Raw genomic sequence first — 21,119 nt, 5'->3', positions numbered from 1 at the left:
TAGGCAGAACTCATAACATGCCCAACAAAGGTCAAGGCTTTTTGGAAAAGTGCGATGTGGCTCAGAAAATAGAGCAGAGGGAAGCTGACGCAAGAGGACCGGCCAGCATTCCTGGTGACGACAAGGGGACAAAGACAATCTCGTCTGGGAGGGCCTCAGAAGGGATGGCTGCTGGTCACACCTTGGGGACTCAGGAACCAAAAGAACTAATTTTAAACTACCCAAACAAATTCGAAGTCAGTGTGGATGCCTGGGCCTGGCAGCATCCCTGCTTGCCAGGGGTTCTCAAACTTGAGTATGCATCCGAACCACCTGGCTGGCTTGTGAACCCACCATTGCTGCCGCCAGGGTTCTGACTCAGTGGGCCTGGGGTGGAATCTGAGAATTGATATCGCAAACAACTTTCCAAGTGATGCTGTTGCTGTTCTGGGGACCACACTTTGAGAACCACTGCTCCAGGGCATTAAGAGCGCGCAGAATGAGAAGTCAGGCCTTTGGTGTCAGACACCCTCGAGGCTGAATCTTGTTTCCATCATTGAGCCTTTCAGTTCAGGTCACCTCGACTCTCCACGCCTCACTTTTCCACCTATAGAGTGGAGCTGACACCTCTCCCATCTAGTGGGCAGGTGGTTCTGAGTTTTAAAAGAGACAATGTATGTAAAGCTATATAACAGAGCTTCATGGATGATGGTTTTCATTATGTACCTGGAGACCAAGGCTGAGTTGACATTCCAAGTGAGTAAGTGAATTTGAAGTTCCTTCTAGCATAGGTATTAAGACCCTTACCATCATCAGCAGTTAATTCTGCCTGAAATTATACCTCTAGATGTTTATCCATTAACTCTTTAAAATATCCATCTATCAGGGAGAGAGGAAACGGGATCTAGCTCAGACCTCTTGAGAGGTATGAATCAGTTTCTTAGTTTTGCTTTCTTCTTGGATGAGCAGAGCAAAAAAAGGTGGGTCCAGGGATGGAAGAGTACCTGATTTCATTCAATTTGCCCCTGGCCAAGGGGACTAGTCATTTCTTCTCTCCGGGCCTCACTTTCTGCCTGGGTGAGAGGGCTGGACAAGCAGGTCGTGTAAGGGGTCTTCCAGCACCACAGTTCGCAACTGGGGTCTGACTAAAATTACCAGGCATTTGGACCACACTTCCCTTGAGATGAGGCAGAGAGGTGGGATGGCGTCAGGTTATGGGCTCCGGTTGTAGACCCGTTCTGCCTGCCCTCAGATCTCAGCCACTGGTTAGCTCTGTGACTGTGGGCAAGCTACCTATTCTCTCTGCTCCTCAGGTCCTTCATTTGGCACAGATTAATAGCACTCACCTCACAGAGCTGCTGCGGAGACGGAATGAGATTTTGCACATATGGGTCTTGGCACACTGCCTGCTGGCGCACAGCGAATGCTTGATATATGTGAGCTGTCACTGTTATGTCTCACAGCCTCCTCACTCACAGCTGGCCCTCCTACAAACCTCAGGGGCGTGGAACTCCCAGGAAGCCCCTTCCCTAGAAGCCTACTCCCTAGAAATCCCACTTCGAAGAGTGGCCACTGGAAGCCACCCCTGAGTACCACACAGGATTGAGAGAGCCCTCCCGAACTAGGGCCCAAGGTATCAGGAGGGGACTGGGTGGTAGGGCTTTGTGTGAAAGTCCAATTTATATACTAATGTGACCAAGCCAAAGGGAGCCTCAACTCTGGACTTGTTCACCCCACACTTAGGGTCCAAAGATCTCTACACACAGGAGTAAGTGGGTACGAAACGTTCATAACTCTTTATGGTTAAGGAAAATCTCTTGTCTGTCAGTGTGTGTGTACGTGTGTGATGGCGGGGGTGGGGGGTCAGGGGAAAGAGCACTGGAGAGGCGAGGGGTCAAGGCCATAAACTTAAAGACTTCACTTTTAGAAGAGATCCCCTCCCACAGAGCTGGAACAAATAATCCTAAAATCTATGAAACCAGAAAAGACCTTGAATAGCCAAAGGAATGTTGAAAAAGAAAAGCAACGCTGGCGGCATCACAATTCCGGACTTCCAGCTCTATTACAAAGCTGTCATCATCAAGACAGCATGGTACTGGCACAAAAACAGACACAGATCAATGGAACAGAATAGAGAGCCCAGAAATGGACCCTCAACTCTATGGTGAACTAATCTTCCACAAAGCAGGAAAGAATATCCAATGGAAAAAAAGATAGTCTCTTCAACAAATGGTGTTGGGAAAATTGGACAGCCACATGCAGAAGAATGAAACTGAACGATTTCCTTACACCACACACAAAAATAGACTCAAAATGGGTGAAAGACCTAAATGTGAGACAGGAATCCATCAAAATCCTTGAGAAGAACACAGGCAGCAACCTCTTGGACCTCGGCTGCAAGAACTTCTTGCTAGACATGTCTCCAAGGCAAGGGAAACAAAGGCATAAATGAACTATTGGGACTTCATCAAGATAAAAAGCTTTTGCACAGCAAAGGAAAAAGTCAACAAAACCAAAAGACAACCAACAGAATGGGAGAAGATATTCACAAATAACATATTGATAAAGGGCTAGTATCCAAAATCTATAAAGAACTCAATCAAACTCAAAGATCAAACAATCCAGTCAAGAAATGGACAGAAGACATGAACAGACCTTTCTCCAAAGAAGACATCCAAATGGCCAACAGACACATGAAAAAATGCTCAACATCACTCGGCATCAGGGAAATCCAAATCAAAACCACAATGAGATACCACCTTATACCAGTCAGAAGAGCAAAAATTAACAAGACAGGGAACAACAAATGTTGGCGAGGATGCAGGGAACAACAAATGTTGGCGAGGATGCAGAGAATAGGGAACGCTCCTACACTGTTGGTAGGAATGCAAGTTGGTGCAGCCTCTCTGGAAAACAACATGGAGGTTCCTCAAAAAGTTGAAAATAGAGCTACCCTACTACCCAGCAGTTGCACTACTGAGTATTTACCCCAAAGATACAAATGTAGGGATCCGAAGGGGCACGTGCACCCCAATGTTTATAGCAATAATGTCCACAATAGCCAAACTATGGAAAGAGCCCAGATGTCCATCAACAGATGAATGAATAAAGAAGATGTGATATATATATACAATGGGATATTACGCAGCCATCAAAAAAATGAAATCTTGCCATTTGCAACGACATGGATAGAACTAGAGGGTATTATGCTAAGCGAAATAAGTCAATCGGAGAAAGACAATATCATATGATTTCACTCATATGTGGAATTTAAGAAACAAAACAGAGGATCATTGCGGAAGGGAGGAAAAAATGAAACAAGATGAAACCAGAGAGGGAGACAAGCCATAAGAGACTCTTAATCTCAGGAAACAAACTGAGGGTTGCTGGAGGGGAAGGGGGTAGGGGGATGGGGTAACTGGGGGATGGGCATTAAGGAGGGCACGTGATGTAATGAGCACTGGGTGTTATATGCAGTTGATGAATCACTGAACTCTACCTCCAAAACTAATAATACATTATATGTTAATGAACTGAATTTAAATTAAATTAAAAAGAAAAAAAGAAGAGACCCCCTCCCTCTATCCCGCTGGGTGGTGGCTGGGTCAAGTTTTCAAAGCAGTGGGAATAAGCGCAGAGTCTATCCCTGCCTGCCCCGGGCCTCTTTCCACCCTCCTCCAGACCTATAAGGGTCTGCATGGGCCCCAGCCTGTTCTCTCCTTCCTGGTGGAATTCCCCAGAAATGAAGTAACCGTTCTCAGGTTACACACGGCACAACGGCACAACGGGCAGGACATTCTCAAATAACTTCTTCCTAGCCATGAAAGGCTAGCGCCTCCCAGCCTGTTGAGTTGGACAGGCAATCTGTCTTCATTTCTGAATGTCCCCTAAGAAGAACAAATCTGTTACACTCTGGCCGACACATTTCCAAAGAAGTGAAATAATGCGATCTGACTAAAATGTCAAACTCTAATATTGAACAAAAAACGGAGTAGACACAGCGAGAGAAGGAACACCCAGGAAACTCTTCCGGCAACTCAACCCAAAACCTGCCCTCTGTGCACTTCCACGGATATGACAGATACCCCTGCCCTTCCTGGGTATGTGACTCCCCTCAGAAAAGATCACCCAGGCCAGAAAAGAGTCTGCTCGCAGCCAGCAGGGAACGTTTCCCCATCCCCTGGCCTTCAAACTGCTGAGGCGAACATTTCAGAAGGGAAATAGAGCAGAGCCAAATTTCCCAGCCATGTGAAAACTGAGAGGGAGAAGCTTCCAGCGCCCAAAGATCCTAACCCCCGCTGATGTCTGGAGCTCCTCCCGCCAGGCCTCCACGGCCCTTCCCCCATCAGCACCAGAGAGGATTTCCTCAGAGTGCAGGATGGTCCCCCAATGAGCGCCTCTCCCTTCCCCGGCAAGCTCCAGCAAGTTCTTGCTGTCTGGGGAGTGGACCTGATCGCAAACCAGACCTGAGGTGTCTGACAGATTGCTCACCGGGCCAGGGCCGGGGTGGGGAGGCGTCTGATGTCCTGTGCTTTCAAGTAAGAAAGATAATACTAGAAATAGCTAATATTTGTAAAGAACTGACTAAGCCTCAGTCACTGACGTAAGCACTTTACATGCATTTTAATATTTGTATGACGTTCCTTTTGTCCCCATTTGACAAGTGAGGAAGCAAGCTGGTTTCTCCTTTATAAAAACCAAGCCCTTCCCAGGTAAACAGTGGAATGGACGTGGCCTTTCGAGCTCAGGGTGCCTTCTATTATTATTCGATACACGCTGATTAAAGACATTCCTTCTTGGAACGGATCTGCTATGGAATCAGGGCACTAAGGGCCGAAGAGATCAGCTTCCAGGAGCACCAAGGGCCCGATTCGGTTGGCGATGTTGCGGCATCTATGGTGCTCAGCTGTAGGCCAGCAGCTGAGCAGGATTCTGCTCGGCCCCTTCTCTCTTCCTTTTCTCCACAGGCCCGCCGGTGGTAGTGGTGGGGGTTCCGCCCTGTCCCCTCCTAGAGGCTTCCACCCTCTCCCCTTCCTGCCTGGCTGCATCTTGGAGAGTGCTGCGGCTGGGGCTGTCTCAGTCTCCAAGGGGATGGGTGATTTATGTCCTTTTATTCAGCAAGCAGCTTTGTACAGAACGGACGCGACATGCTGAATGTCACCAAGCGGGGGCAGGGAAGCTGTTCAGAATCCCAATGAAGCCTTTTCCGCCCGGGCAAAATGGCACCGGTGGCTTTGTTATTGTGTGTTTTCTCTGGTGGGCGTAAGGAAGAGGCAGCAGATGCTGAGAGGTTGCAGGATAGCTGGCTTGACTGGCAGGGAACCGCCCCCCCCGCCGGAACGCCAGCGTCCGGCTCCCCTGTGAGTGCCTGCCCCTTCCCGGCTCTCCATCTCCTGCTGGCAGCCCACCAGGAGACAAGCCAGGCAGGAGGCCACGCGGACTTGGGTGAAGAGGGCTCCTTTCTGTGGAGGAGAAACAAGAGGAGCCCCTTCTGTTCCGTGCAGAGGCTGGGTGTGCTGGGGCCTCGGCGCCCAGGGCCTGCACGCCGCGCAATAAACCACAAGGGGTCCAGGCGCCCATGGGGTAGATGGGGGCTCAGCTCTGCACTCCACTCTCCTGACACCCCAAGGCCTGAGGGAGGTTCCTTGGCCCCTTGTCTCGCTTTCCACACTCCTCCGCTCACCCAGGTCGGTAAATTCCCCTGAGGCCACGAGCCACGCCTCCTCCTCCCTGCTCCCATCCCGCATTGGCACCCATGCCCAGCGCAGCGCCGTTCCCAGCCCAGAGCAGGCACTCCATGTTTGTGGAAGGAATGGTGAGCTCACTGCTCTGGAGCGCGCGGGCTGCTCCAGGATGCCCCGGTGGCATGACAAAGCATGGCCTTGACGTTTAGGGCAAACTGCACCATCCCAGTGTGCTACAGAGACACCGAGGAATGGGTAAGATGATAGATTCACAGGAGTTGAAGGGACCCTGGAGATGGCACAGCCCTACCCTCTCGCTTTCCAAGTGAGGAAACTGAGGCCCGGAGGAGGCCTCCCAGCACCAGACGAGCAGAGCCAGGGTTCCGAGCGGGCCCTCTCAGGCACAGCTCTCTCTTGCCAGCACGCTGCCCCTCATCCCTAGCCTGCTCCCCGCCTCAGCTGCCAGCCCGGTCCCCAGCCGGCGCCCCTCCCTGTCTCAGCCCACACACTCAGTCTTCCCGGGGAGGACGGCAGTTAGTTTGCATTGTGCTGCTCGGCACTGGCACCACCGGGCTGGCGGCAAACCCTGTGTTCCCAGCGCGCCAGGTCCCTGCGGGCCTAGCGGGTCAGAAGTTCAGGGCCAGGCCACACGGGGACTGGGGAGGGCAGAAGAGACGATAGTCAGTCAGGGCCTGTGAGTGAAGCAGGCAGCCCCCAGAGCAGAGAGACAAAGCAGGGTCCCCCAGGGGCGCAGGGAGCCGGGGACCTGGGGAGAAGGAAGTGAGGAGGCGCAGCGCCCCCACTCACCCTCCTATGGAGACGGAGACGGAGGAGTAAAACGGGGACAAAAGCAAACGAAAAGGCCAGAGAGATGAGCCAGATGGAGGGAAGTCGGGGCGCAGAAGGAGACAGAGAAAGCTTGATCTTTCTCCTCTTTCTATCATTTCCTCAGGGCATCCTCTTAGGGCACCCTACCCGGCAGGGGTGGTGCTGAGGAGAAAGGGGAGCCCGAGGGAGAGGGAGAAGAAAGGAGGGGGAAGGAAGCACACTTATCAGTTCACTTTCCTCTGTGAGGCACTCAGAGCATCTTAAGCACTAGTTTGGGGAGGGGGGTCCTGATTGTTCAAAAGGGGGGAACTGGGTTCTGTCAACTAAGGGGCATTTCAAGGTCCCTCAGATGTGTCCAAGCCCCCCTGCTCTTCTGACTCAGTTAGACAACTGCTTGTGAATTTAGGAACGTGACAGGGATTCCAGAGGACCACTGGTCTACCCCTCATAATCCAGCCCCTGCAGTCCACAGGCGTGGAAGCGCAGGCCCCAAGGGCAGAGACTTGTCCAAAGACGCAGCACCAAGACTGCTGCGTAAACAGAAGCCAGGTCTCTGAGCACCCACTCCAGGCACGTGACAACCTTGCCAGTCAGGCTGCATGAGTCCCATGCTCCCAAACCCTTGGGCAGGAGCCCCCTGCCCCCCTACAGCAGGCCCTTGCTGCCCCAAGAGCAAGTACGAAAGGGAGAGGTTCTCTCAGAATGCCCAAGAAACACTTTTGCTGACCTCCCAAGAAGGAAGTGGAGAGAGGGGTGGCATGGCCTTCAAGAAGGGGGTTTGGAGCGGACTTCATGGGGCCTCACCCTCTCTCTGCCAGGGGAGAGGTGGCCCCAAGGATGCCACCCTGTGCCCGGTGGCTCGAGGCTGGTGAGTGAAGAGGGGGTCACCTGGCCACGCCTCCACACGAGCAGAGCTGAGCGCTGGCGAAGGCAGGCCCCTCATCCTGCCCCCATCTGTTGATCTTGGTGGTAAACGTATCTTTAGGGAATCATAGTATTTTCTTGCTCTAAAAACCCTCAGTCTAACTCCTTTTTTCTGACTCATGTTTGCCTCCACCAATATGAAACTGAGCCCATGTGGAGCGCAAGCCAGCCTGTGGGGGCTCAGGGGCTGGGCAGATGGCAGCAACAGGGTGGGCTGAGGTCCTGTTCACCAGGCAGAGATGGCCCCAGTGCAGACATAGTCCTCTTCTTTTCCAGGCTCACTCTCTTGCCCCAGAGGGTAAGCAGGGAGGGAGGCCTTTTGTCTCCTTTGACCATTTCTATACCCCTGGTGCCTTCAATGGGACCCTGCCCAGAGTGCGCTCAGTAAATGTCTGCAGGACTTAGGAGGGGGAAACAGAGGCTGGTCAAGATACAGTGATGGGCCAAGACTTCAGGGGTCCTGCTCCCTTCCCTGTGTCCTATGGGACCCTGGGCCGTGGGTGGGGAGAGGGGCACTCACTCCAGCACGTCGCGGTTGAACTGCTTCTTGCTGTTGCCCAGGAACTCCCCGATCATCTGCCGGCTGAGACCCTTGCGCTGGAGCAGGAAGTGGGCCACTCCAATGGGGGTGTCAGGGATGAAGCCTCGAGAGATCAGGAACTGGATGCCTTTGTCTGGGTTTCTAGGGGTGGGAGCGGAGGTGGGAGGAGTAGAGAGTGAGCCACGGCTATCCATGACTTCTTTCTTCCCTTTCTTCCAGCCCATGGAACCCATAGAAGTGCCTGGAAGTTTCTGGGAAGAATGCCTCCGAAATGCCAGGATTCCTTCCACTGCAGATGGGCTCCCCATCCCAAGTGCTTCTCCCAGGAGCCTCATCTTCCTGAACAACCCCCACCCCAACACATACATAGGAGTGAAGATAGCATGGGGAAGGAAGGAGTTGGGGGAGGTCTGAATTCCAGAGCAGGTGGAGAGGTTCCTTTCTGTTTTCCCTGAGGGCCGTGAGGCCTGCCACGAAGGCCCTTCCTCCCTGTCTGTATTCTGTTGTCTATACACAGCACCCGCCCTGGAATTGGGAGGGAGGACCAGACTGGGAGCAGCGGTGAGCTCTCCTACCACATTGTCCATAGTGGACTCAAGATTCCTGTTCTCCACCATTTACTCTCTCACGCTTGCATCTCTACGTTTGGGTGTGGGTGTGGGTGCTGTGTCTTTAGGCAAATGTGTTCACAGTATGGCCTGCAAATCCATGCTGTTCCCTGAACTGTATCTTACTGGTTCAGGAGAAGCTAAGTACTAAGCTATGAAATAGAGGGCAAACATTTAGAACTTTTTATAGCACTTTGACATTTTCAGGATAACCAAGCATGTGATTGTTTTTCTAGCAATTCATTTTTATTGCATTTCACAAAAGTATCAGCCCACAACCTATCGGGTAAAAACCCAAGGTGGTCCTTCGCTACAGAGAGTTTGAGCACCACTGTCTTGAGGGATCCTACTATCTGCGTGAGTTTTGAGTTGCAGCTCGCCTTCCTTGTGTGAGCCTGCTTCTTTTCTGTAAAATGGCATAATAAGGCCATCTCTAGATATTGTTAGGAAGTTTGCAGATGTTTTATGTAAGGTGAGCCTAGAACAGTAGCTATCAGCCCCTGGAATATAAGCTTGAGATCAGGGCATGTGCCCTACTCATCTTTGTGGTCAACGCGCCTGGCATTTAATAAATAACAGTTGAGTGAATAAATGAACGGACACATGGGTGGGAGAGATGTTCAATTTTCTGGCTCAGGGCTCTGAAGGGAGGGGTGAATGGAGGGTGGAGATGAGATTTCCATGGGAGGGGCGTGCGTATCCTGCTGGCCCCCAGTTGTCTACACTCTAGTTGCAAGGACAGTTCTGGCTGGGGCTCTGGCTGGGGGACTCTGAACTCCAGCACTTGTTTGTTTTTCTGCTTTCATTCTCCTGTTCTCTTTCTGGGCCACCTAGGCTTCCTTGTCTCGCCCTTTTATCCCCATCCCTCTCCTGCCTTTTACCTGTATTCCTTATGCTCGGTCTCTTCTTTCTCCCCCACCCAGACCCTCCCTTGCCTTTCCTCATTTTCTCCTTGCTCTCTCTGCTTGACATCATCCCATAGAGATGATGCTGTTTCCCTAACTTCGTGTCCTCCCTGGATGATTTCTGCTCAGTCCGCATACGACCTGTACTGTCTTTTACTTAATACTGCATTTTCTTTTCGATTCTCTCGCTTTTCAAGCCCTAGCTTCCTCTTAAGCAGGAATAGCGGTGAAAGCATGGGCTTGATGTGTTGTGTTGTCCCTAATCCTGAACATAAATTTGTCACAATTACAAATAAAATGTGCATCCCTACACCGCATCTGGAGGAGCAGGTGCGGCACCAATGTCACCCTGGAGGGCGCTGGGATGATGTGGGAAATTAGCCGGCCCCTGCTCCCCTGTAATCGCTGCGCCCCGCCCCCTTCCCACCGATCTTCCCAGGACTGCCCGGAGCTCCGCAGCCAGTGCTCACTCACATGTTGAACAGGTTGAGGCCGATGCGGTAGAGGCGTTTGCGCAGAGTGTCGGTGGACAGCGTGGGCGACTTGCAGCTGGCCGGGTTCTCGCAGTGGTAACGCGGCAGGCTCAGGATCATGGCCTGCAGGGCCTCCTTGGAGGCTGAGGCCGACACTTCCGAGCCCGACTTGGCCGACTTGGTGGACGTGCTGCTGCTGCTCAGCTGCTCCGAGTTGTCCCCGGCCTCGGCCTCGGCCTCGGTGCCTTGCCCCACCTCCCCGGTCTCCTCCGCCGCCGCGGCCCCCTCCGCCCCCTCCGCCACCGCCGCGGCGGCCCCAGGCGAGTGGGCGCTCGAGGCCCCGCTGGCTCCGGCCTCTGCGCCCGAGTTCTCGGCGGGCGCGTCCCCCTGAGCAGGGCTTGCGGCAGCCGAGGGCTCCTGCCCGGGGGCCTCGCCCTGCTCGGCTTTGCCCGCCGCGGGCTCGGCCGGGGCCTGGGCGGTCTGCGCGCCCAGACAGTTGGCCACCGACAGAGCCGCGGCGGAGGACACGGAGATGTTCTGGTTGGCGATCTGCACGGTGACGTCCCGGAAAGCCATCATGAGGGTGCTGCTGTGGCCCTGGGGCAGGCCGGCGGCCTCGGCGGCCGCTTCCCCAGGCGCGGGACGGGCACTATCGAGCTCCCGCATCTCGGCCTCCAGGCCCGGTGGTCCCGCGCCCGCGTGCAGGGCCTGGTGGAGCTGGTAAGCGCCGCTCTCCTGCAGGGAGCACATGGTCTTGAGGCTCCAGGTGCTGAGGGCGTCGTCGATGGACTTGGCCAGGGACTGCACCTGCTCGGTGAAGGAGTCCTCCAGCTCGGTGAGCGTGCCCGCGAAGGTGGGCGGCAGGGAGGGCGAGCGCACCAGCGGCAGCCCCATGAGGCCGTAGCCCTCCATGAGCGCCTTCTCGGCCGCCAGGCTCTCGGCCATGGGCGCCCGGACTTTGCGCAGGGAGATCCGCCGCGGCAGGCGGCTCTCCAAGAGCGAGTTGCGGATCTTCTCAAAGTTCTTGCTGAGCTGGTACTGGCGGAAGGCGGTTTGGATGGTGCAAGCTGCGCGCCGGGACACGAGGTGGCCCCCGTACTTGTGTTCTAGCATTTCAATCTGCGACAAGAACAGAGAGGAGGAAGAGCGCAGTGAGGCCTGGGGCGGGGGTCACCAGCTAAGCTTTGTCAGGGCCCAGGAATACACAGCTGGGGGGTACTGAAGGGCCAAAGTCTGAAACTCTAGCATGTCACGGCCTGAGATACCAGATCCTTGTCAAGACTCTTAGAGGTGTAGGATGTAGGACTGGCTTCGGTGGGGAAGGGGTCAGGGGGGTGCATCTGGGGGTCAGATACTGCTGCTGCCGTGGTTATTTTAAAACGTTCATATCAGAGAGCTGTATGGAAGTACTTACGAGTGAAATACCCAGTATCTAGAATTTGTATTAAAATACTCCATCAAAAAAAAGTGGAACTGTAGATGAAATAATATTAACAAAAATTGTTGGAACTGGGTGGTGGTTATCTGGAAGTTTACTACACTCTTCTTTCTACTTGTGTGTACATTTAAAATAATAACAAATTAAAAATTAAACAGAAGTGCTACCAAAAAAATTACTGCTACTCCTGTTCACCTTTCTTCCTCATCACTGCATTGCAGAAATTCCTGACCCTGGGATCATCATAAGGGCTGGGATTGGGGTTTGATCAACAACGTGTTCCCGGTACCCAGCCCAAGGACTGGCTCGTAGTAGATGCTCAGTAAATGTGAATTTAGGGGCGCCTGGGTGGCTCAGTCTTTAAGTGTCTGCCTTCGGCTCAGGTCATGATCCCAGGGTCCTGGGATCGAGCCCCACATTGGGCTCCCTGCTCCACGGGAAGCCTGCTTCTCCCTCTCCCACTCCCCCTGCTTGTGTTCCCTCTCTCGCTGTGTCTCTGTCAAATAAATAAATAAAATCTTAAAAAAAATAAATGTGAATTTAATAAAAAGATGGATGGAGGGCAGAAGAGTGGGTGGGCGGGTGTTTCAAGAGTGGGAATCCCTCCAGGCTACCACGCTCCATAATTTGGGCCACCTCTGTTCTCAACAATGGGAGCTGTACAATCAGGGCAGGGCTTGGTGGGGCTGGTGGGGGCGTGTTACCTCATGTGGGCAGTGTGAACCCAGGAAAACTTGTGAGAAGGGGCCGGTGTGTCTTCAAGGCCCTTAGTCACCTTCTCCCAGCTCTGTCCTCCTCCTATGGTCATTTCTCCCCCTCACGTGGCGATGCTCTCACTCTTTCTCCCTTATCAAAACCTCATAGGAAAGGACCAGAGAGACTTTCCCCCTGAGATGGGAGTGACAAATAACGTTTACCCATGTTGGCTCACTGGCCATGGCAGCTGGAGTGACTGCCTCTCACAAGCTCAGCGATCCCCTTGGTTTCCTCCCTGTGGGTGCCCGCCACCCACGGACTAGCAGGGGCACCCTTCTAGCCCAGAAAACCTCACAGACACAACCCCAACACCCAGGGACGATCCCGGGTAAAACGGGATAACCTGAATCCTATCTTTAGCTCTTCTATCTCGCCATTCAGGGTCCTTCCCATCCCCAAACCTAGTGGCCTTATGCTGTCTGTCTTCCCCAGTCCGGCTGTCCTCTCTGAAGATAGCTGGAAAACTTAATCTTATTAAGGTTTGAGGGGCCAATAAGGTGTCCTGTACCATACCAAGTGTATCAGTTATCTACTGGTGCATAACAAATTACCACAAGCTTAGCCACTTAAAACAACACCCACTTATGTTCTCATAGCTCTGTAGGTCAGTCTGGGCACTGCTCCACTGGCTTCTCTGCTTGGGATCTCACCTGGAGGAAATCAAGGTGTCAGCTGACACCACAATCTCACACAAGGTTCAGCATCCTCCTTCAAGCTCATTGTTGTTGGAAGAGTTCAGTTTCTTGAGATTCTAAGGCTGAGGCCCTCAGTTACAACTGCCTGCCCTTCTCTGCCACATGGTAGCTTGGCCCTTTGAGGCCAACAGGACTCTGAGGCTTCACCTTCTTTTAAAGGGTTTACCTGATTAGGTCAAGCAACCCAAGGTGATTTTCCTTCGGATTCACTCAAGGTCAACTGAGTAGTAACCTAATCAGAGGAGTGATACCCTAGTATGCCCTCTAGTCCCATGGCACTTCCCACGGAAGGGGATTATACAGGATGTGCACACCAGGGGGCCGGAATCTGGGGCCATCAGAATTCTGCCTCCCATACCTATGGGGTTTTATCATGTACCCAGGATCTCCAGAGAAACACAGATATTTCTGATATCTCAGGCATTTTGTTGTTGCTTTCACAGAAATCAGGTCAGAGGGGAGAGACCACTGTAGCTCAGTGTCCCCACAGAACTCTGGCAGGCTCCCTGAGGTCTGGAATGGGGATTGGCCTTGACTAGGCAGGAGAGCCCTCCAAGAGGAAGTGTACGGAGTGAGGGGAGCTGACGACTTAACTGCCTCCTTCCGTCAATTTCTGTCTCCCTGTGACCCCTCCTTGAGTACCAGGAGAAATGGACACCAAGCAGGATTTCATATTTCTTTCTTACCTGGTGGGAAACCTTAGGCCCAAGAGCATTCTCTTCAGGTTATGAGATGCTATTGGCAACAGAGGGAAGATATGAAATCCTGTTGCCTGAAATGTTTCCAGAATGGGAAAGATGTCCACCCCCCTGGCACGGTATCACCCTACCTGGAGGCAGAAGGCTGGCTGAGCTAAGCCTAGGAGACTTCTACCATCAGTGTTCCAATATGACCCAAGCAGAGAAGAAAACTGTATTTTAAATATCTTGAATCTGTTCCATCAAATCCTCCACTAGATTGTAAGCCCCATGAAGGCAGGGACTTTGCCATGTTCACTTCTTTATCCCCAATGCTTAGAGAGTGCCCAGCATACAGTAGGCCTTCAATGAATATTTACTGAATACATTAAAGAATTAATTGCAAAGTTATCTTTGAGACTCTCAAAAACCTCCCTTACCTAACCCATAACATTCTTCTCCTGGAACTGATGCATTTCACTTGCATTTCCAAACTCTACTGTGTCACTGGCCCCTTTCCACCTGCCTACAGACCCTCAGAGATCTCCTCAGGCTAAAACATAACTCCTCTTGACTTCCCCACTCTGGAGCACTAACCCAATCTCTTTCTTTCTATTTTCCACCAAACCTCTTGGAAGACTAGTCTACACCCTCTGCCTCCTTCCATGAAAAAATGCCGAATTGCTGACCCAGCCCTGTATGCCCTGACTCCCCAGGCTCTGCCTCCTGCTCACACCAGTCTTCTAAAATGATTCTCAGGAAAGTCACCAGACCTTTAATCATGAAACCTGATGGTCCAGCCTCCACCATCCTTCTCCCTCTTTTCCACAGCTCTTGGTATTTTTATCATCTTGAAACTCTGTCCTCAGCTCTCATGACCCAGTCTACCTTGGTTTGCCTGCTTCCATACAGCTCTTTAATCCTATATTCTGACCACAAAACCCCTAAGCATGCCAGTTACAAGTCCCATGCAGACCATCTTCCACTCTGCAGACACATTTGAATTATTTTCCTATGCACTTCTGGGCATTCCGTTACTTCTATGTTGGACGTCATTTCAGTAGCCTCTGGTAACTGATAATTAACAGCTAATTAAGAGGGAAGCTACAGTTGTCCTGCAGGCTAGTGTTTTCTCGCCTCTTGAGTGAGAACCTTGTCCCTTATCATAACTTCACTCTACTTTAAGGGACTGATGAACAAGCCTTAGGGGAGATACTCAGGCCCAGATCTGCTTCTTCCCTGCTGGTTGACCTTGGGCAAGTTTCCTAATATCTCTGACTCTCGGCTTTCTTATCTGTTAAATGAAACTAATCCTGCTCACTCTGTAGCTTGTTATGAGAACTGAATGGTTTCATATGGCACTTGGCACATAACAGGTATACAGTAAGTGGTAGTTATTGGATGATAACAATGATGATTATGTGAATGACTCTCAAATTTCCATTCCTAGGCTTGATCCTAGACTTGCGTTTCCAACAGCCCATGGATCCCTCTGTTCACCTCTACAAAGCCGCTGTCTTTCCCCACCTCCCTAAACCAGCTCTCAATGACTTCTTTATTTGCCCACAGAGCCGTGGCTGCTATGCTCTCCAGGCTGGGAAACTTGCATTTGTCCGTGGGTTCTCCTACATCCCAGCCTCTGCATTTGTCGGCCTCAAAGCCTTTATTCCACGTACCTCCACGCCTATTACCTTTTACATCATGCTGACCAGACCGTTGCCGTGTGGGGCTGTCTTTGGCCCCCCACTTGGACCACTCTGGCAGCCTCCCCACTGCCTCCCTGCTTTCTCACACCTACCATCCACCCTACATTACCCCGATCAAGGCTCTTGAAGAGCAGATGTGAACACAGGCCTTCCGTTGCTTGAGAGCATCGCCCAAAATAAGTATAAATATTTCCTGCTGGCCTTCCGACCCTGAGCAATCTGGCCTCAGCCTCCCTCCCATCTTCTACTACACCAAGCCTGTGTATACACTGGCTCGACTACTGCTCTTCCCCCAGCCCACCCTAGGCTTTCCTGCCCTGAGTATTTGCTCAGTCTTGTCCCTCAGCCTGCGATGTTCTCCTTTTTTCAAGACCTGCCTCAAATGTGCTTCCTCCGTGAAGTCTTCTTAGTCCCCCAACCAGACAGGGAGCTCCCGGTTTCAGGTGCCCATGGAGAATGTGGTTTCTTACTTCTCTTTGACACTCAATTCTCTCCGCTAATCTTTGTGATACTTATCTAACCTATCCTTCCTTCTCTCCACCCCACCAACCCCGACTCCAGCAGGGCATACGTTATTCGAGGCTTCTGATCCCTGCCCAGCACCTAGCACAGAGCCTGGCAAGGAACAACTGCTCACTCTGGTATTTGAATTCAGTTGTTGGATCTTCTGCATTTGTTCCAGTGCATTTAACACAACCGTCTCCCATCTATTCCAGCCTTGTGCCTACTGCAACCCCAGCCTGCACTGTCCCCCACTCTTTCTTTCCCATCCCAATGCTCTCTGTATTCCCACGGACTGTACCTTACAGGCAGGATGGTATTATGTCTCTACATTCCTGGTGCCCAGCGTCGAGCCAGAGCCATGGCTGGGGCTTAATCAGTGTTTGCGGACATGAACTAAACTGAACTCTGTCTTATGTCCCAGGGGAAATAAAGATCTAGGCTCTCTTCTGGAGCTGGGCTTGGAGTCAAATGCTGCATCCTCCCCTTGCCCCCCACTTCCCCTGCCCCCCAACCACGGCTCAGGAACTTGGCAGGGTCCCAGGTCAGCTCTGTCTACCCAGCCAGGCCTTCCCTACCACCCTAACCCTCTTCTTTTCTTAACCAGGGCCAGATCAGAGAGTTAAGAGAGATGGATATGAGGGTGGGGGTTGGCCCCAGAGAGGGAGGGGTCTCTGGGCCCACCGGCCTAAGAGCAGCTCAGCTCACTTCTCTCTAAACCCCATGAATCATGGGTAATTGTAGCCTCGCCTCCTCCCAAGAGAGCAATCTCTCAGCTTCTGCCAGAAGAAGCAGTGGAGGGGGGCTCAGGGGGCTCTGTGTGTCTAATGAGCCTCTCAGTGTTAATTAGAACATGCTCCCTCTTTTCAGGTTGTTGCAGCAGTTGCGCCTGAGGAGGGCTGAAGAGAGATGGCCGCTAAGTCGGTGGAGTGGAGAGGGAGAGCAACTAGCTGGGGGGCTGCAGTGCTGAGGAATGAGGCAGCCAGGCTGGGGTGGGGGGTGGCTTTCACGTGTGAGCAAGGATTTCCTCTGATCCAAGATTTCCCAGCTGAGAATGTTAAAGCATTACATGGAATGAGCCTGCAGAACTTGGCAAAGGAAGGCTTACGTGAGGCTTAGGAGCAGACAGTCTGGGGCTGGGGGCGGTGGAGGGGGCGTGGTGAGAGGAGCTCAGAGATGTTAAGGGCGGCCCCCGGGGGAAGCTGGCCTGCACCGGGCAGGCTGTGACTCCTGCGTCTTCCCTGTGTGCCCACCTCCCTGCCCACTGTCCAAACTACAGAAAGCGCTCGACACAGCAGGGCACTGAGGCCTGCCTAGGAGCAGGGCTGCTCTTGGGAACCTCTCCTGACTCCAGCCAGCTAGGGGTGGGAGCTACTAATGACTCAGCTACTCCTAGGTCTCAGAGACTATCTCAGGTAGAGCTGCTGCTGTGGGGAGCCTGCTTTGAACCCCAGGTTGGGTTTCTTGCTGTCTCCAGTGCTCCCACAGAGCCCCGTGCACCACTTCCTTGGAACCTACCCCTTCACTGCAATGAAGAGACTGGAAGACTCTGGGTAAAATCAAGGACTGTGGAGTCCCGGTCTTGGCTGCACCAGGGATGCACACCTAGGGATGTGTCCTTGTGTCAGTTACTTGATATGCTTAGGCCTCAGTCCCCTCATTCCTAAAATGGGGATGGCAGTAGTCCCTAGCTCACCGGGATAGCATGCAGATCTGGGGAGATAGTGCATAGGAAACGCTTAGCACCTTGTCTGGCACAGAGTTAAGGCTGTTAGTGCTAGCTAGTACCAGTTACATGTCAGCACCCACAGCTGAGGCCTGGGACTGTATCTTTTGTAATGTGGTGGCCCAGGTCTTGCACATAGCAGCTGTGCAATATTGTTCCCTGAATTGGATGCAAGTGGACAGAAGGACTATCCCTGATGAGCGTTGCCTTCACCATCATCCTCTGTAGGCTGGCCCTCTGGTGCCGTCCAGTGCCGTGGTGGCACTCTCCCCTTCGGAGGAGGAAGGAGCCTTAGATACTCTGGTACAACCCCTCGTTTCACCAATGAGGAAACTGAGGCCAGAGGGTTGGAAACATAACCACCACTTTTCCCCTTGAGAGGTACCCCCGGGTGAGGCTAGACCCTGAGGCTTGGGTAGCGGAGATCGGTTGTAGAAGGGGCTGCTATCCAAAAAGAGAACATGACTTCCACCCAGAACCTGGTGTGGAGGGGGCAAGGCCTGGATGCTACTGACCACAGCTGTGTGGCCCCCTGGCTTGGACGGCACAGAGAGCCATGCCATTTGGACATCCCACATGAGCTCCAATGGGCTGCTCATCAGTGGTGGCACAGAACAGGATACAAACTCCCTCGAGAGCCTGGATGAATTTGGAAATCACTCGGGTGCCCTATGTATCCTCGCCACACCACTTTCCTAAAGCACCCCCCAAAGGGACCTGCATGCTCTTTGTCCCCCTAGGCTGTAGCCCCAAGGACCACTGTGAGGTGAAGTGACAGAGCTGAGGGCAGAGGAAATGGAGGACAGGAGAAGCTGGACCCGAGGACCTCCCCACTGTGTGAGTGTGGGGAGAGGCCGTGGGGGCTGCCCAGGGGCAGACTCATTCATTTATGTGTTCGTTCATTTGTTTGTTCTTTCACTCATGTGTTCCTCCAATATGGAGCATGTCCTAGGCTCCAGGGACTGTGCTGGGTATGGGGAAGCAAAGGTGGGCAAGAACAGCATATCATCTAACACATAATAACAAGTGCTCACTCCTCACACAGACTATGAAGGTGTTCTGTGCACAATCTGCACAACTCCGTGACAGCCCTGAGAAGGACATAGTCCTTGCCCTTATGAGTGGGACAGCTCTCAGGTGCCATAGAGTCAGCGGCGGGGCGCTCCGTGAAAGCACACACCCAGGCTCGGGGATACTGAGCTGAGATGTGGAGCATGCACAGAGATCTCCCAGGTGAAGTGTGATGGAGGGACAGGTGGGGAGTATTCCCAGCAGAGGAAATAAAATCTGTCAAGGCCCAGAGGCAAACGATAGCACAGAGATCTGGAGCAAGGCAAATGGGAATGGCTGGAAGCCGACATGGGAGCGGGGCAGGAGATGGGGTTATGTCTGGTGGTAGAAGAACCTGGAGAAGTCTTTGTCTTACACGTGGTGAGGAGCCATGCAAGGCTTTCAGACGGCAAAATACCATGATCAGATGTGCTCTCTTTCAAGAGGACTCAGTGGCAAGGTGGAGATCAGGTTGGAAGAAGCACAACTCCAAGTAGGGGAATTTTGGGGGATTCCCTAGGGGCTTAGGCAAGAGATGATGGTCCTATCCTGGGGTGGGGGGAGTGGGGTTGGCAGGAGAAGGTGGGGATTTGGGAAATAGTTAAGAGTTAGCATCAGTGGGGTTTGGGGATGGAGCAGATGTGGAGGAGAGGGAGAGAAGCCATGCCATAGAAATTGCCTGGGATTCTGAACTGGCTGATGGAGCAGAAGGTCTGGCAGGTTGGTGGACTAGCGAGATAATGATCATCCAAGATCCTTCCAGTCCAAGTGCTACAGGATTTGTGCAACTGGTGGGACTAACAGAATCAGAATACTAAATCCTAGATCTCAAAGAAACCTAAAGCCGAGTCAGGTCCTTGCCCCAGGCTTCATGTACTTTTCCCTCTTCAGCTCACTTACTATTTTCCCCTTTTCATCCTCGAGCATCTTCTTCATGCCAGGCACTGTGTCAGGCACTGGGGATATAATGATGAATAATAAGTCATGTGTCCTGACTTCAAGGAGGAATCCAGTCAACAGGGGATAAGGATATAGGGCTGAAGGGCTATGACTGGGAAAGGCTGGGTGCTAGGTGATCATGGAGAAGGGACATCCAACACAACCTTGGAAGAGCAGGGAAAGCTGCCAAGAGGAGGAAGGAGAACCACAATTCTGTCCCAAAGTAAGAGAAGGAGTAATTGAGGTCAAGTGCCAAGTGAGGAAGGGAGCAGGAACGTTAGCGGTAGGGCAGGGGGAAGAGCCCTAAAGAGATAGGAGGCAAAGGAGGCCCAGAGAAGTTAAGCAGCTTGCCCGAGCTCACACAGTTCATTTGCAGAAGAGACAGGAATTGAGCTCAGTCTCTTATAAATGTGTGCCATATTTTTAATCATTTTTCTCTAACCCCTCACTTTTTACCCTCTTCCTCCCGCCCCCAGCCTATGCTTGGCCCAGAGAGATACTGGAGCCAGGGGAGGTGGGCTGTTCCCTGGGGCTGAGTTCACTCAGCAAGAAGACCCCTGTCACACCCTCTACCAACCCTCACCTTTCCCACCCCACTCCTGCTGGCCCAACCTGTAGACCCATCTATCAGAATGATGTCCACTATAAAAAGGTTCATGACACCCATCAGAACCCTGTACAACTCTCCATATGCCACCATCACTCAGAATTAAACTAATTCTCCTGCCCGAGCTGAAGCACGGGTTTCCCTCCCTCCTTAAATTGAACTGCACTCTCTTTGGGGGGCAAGTAGGGACCATTTTTCTCTTCTTATTACCTCAGTCTCTTGTTGCTTTGCATATCATAGTTATTCAAAAATTATTCATTCAGTGAGCTCTTACTATGTCCAAGACACTCTGCTAGATGCTGGAGGACTGGTACAAAGATGGATAAGAGATGGTCTCTGTCCTCAAGGAGCATAGTCATGTGGAATTGAGAAGACTTCTTCTCTGGGCCAACTGACCACCCACATCACACTGTAGTGTTCCAGATGGACTCTCTGCCAGTCCCTGCCTGGGCATTCCCGGTAACACAAACTCACTACCTCACAAGCAGGGCATTCTATATTTTTAACAGCTCTAATTGTTAATTGCACTAAAAGCTTCCTTTCCTGTAGCTTTCATACGTTAGTACCACTATTTTTGCCTGGAATGATAGAAAATATATCTAATTCCTTTTTCACATGTCAGCTCTTCCATATTTAAAACTTGTTTTCATGTCTACAGTTTCTCCACATGACTCCAGCCAATCCTTTTTTCCTTCTTAGGAGAACCTTGGAATCCTCGGCATTCTTACTTGCTTCTTAAATGAAGCCCCAAGAATCAAGGACAGGCTCCAGCGGGCCCTGACCAGGAACCAGTGTGGGGCTCTAGCCGGCTGCTCCCTTATCCGGGGGGTTTTATCTACCCTTCTGTGAAGGCTGCTGGACTCACTTTGGCAGCTGCTTTACTGGTTATTGACTCCTCTTGAGCTTACAATCGACTGAAGCCCTAAGGTCTTTCTCCCAAGGCCAAGCCTGCCCATCTTATACTAATGCTGTGGGCTTTTCAAAGCTAAGAGAACTTTAGATGTTTTTCCCTATTTCATTTAGACTTTTTCATTTAAATCTTTATGTCCGGATAAGATTTTTACAAAGTCTTGGATTCTATC

At 52.0% G+C, this 21,119-nt stretch overlaps 1 protein-coding gene across 2 annotated transcripts in view; it reads right to left on the bottom strand.

The window, feature by feature from the left end:
• IQSEC3 (IQ motif and Sec7 domain ArfGEF 3) overlaps positions 1-21,119 on the bottom strand; it is a 103,101-nt gene that overhangs the window by 27,305 nt on the left and 54,677 nt on the right. The window contains exons 4-5 of one of the 2 annotated variants that reach the window (XM_045871207.2): positions 9,944-11,061; positions 7,936-8,097 (exon numbers count right to left, since the gene is read on the bottom strand). In XM_045871207.2, the coding sequence (XP_045727163.1) occupies positions 7,936-8,097; positions 9,944-11,061 (1,280 nt within the window). Of the gene's footprint in view, positions 1-7,935; positions 8,098-9,943; positions 11,182-21,119 lie in introns of those variants that run through there. The other variant, XM_045871211.2, reaches the window with a different exon arrangement.

The sequence above is a fragment of the Mirounga angustirostris genome, unplaced genomic scaffold, assembly GCF_029215605.1.
Source record: "Mirounga angustirostris isolate CCGP_5_RB_7025 unplaced genomic scaffold, mMirAng1.0.hap1 SCAF_5, whole genome shotgun sequence".
In the NCBI taxonomy this organism is placed as follows: domain Eukaryota; kingdom Metazoa; phylum Chordata; class Mammalia; order Carnivora; family Phocidae; genus Mirounga; species Mirounga angustirostris.
This window is presented reverse-complemented; position numbering and strand designations above follow the sequence as displayed.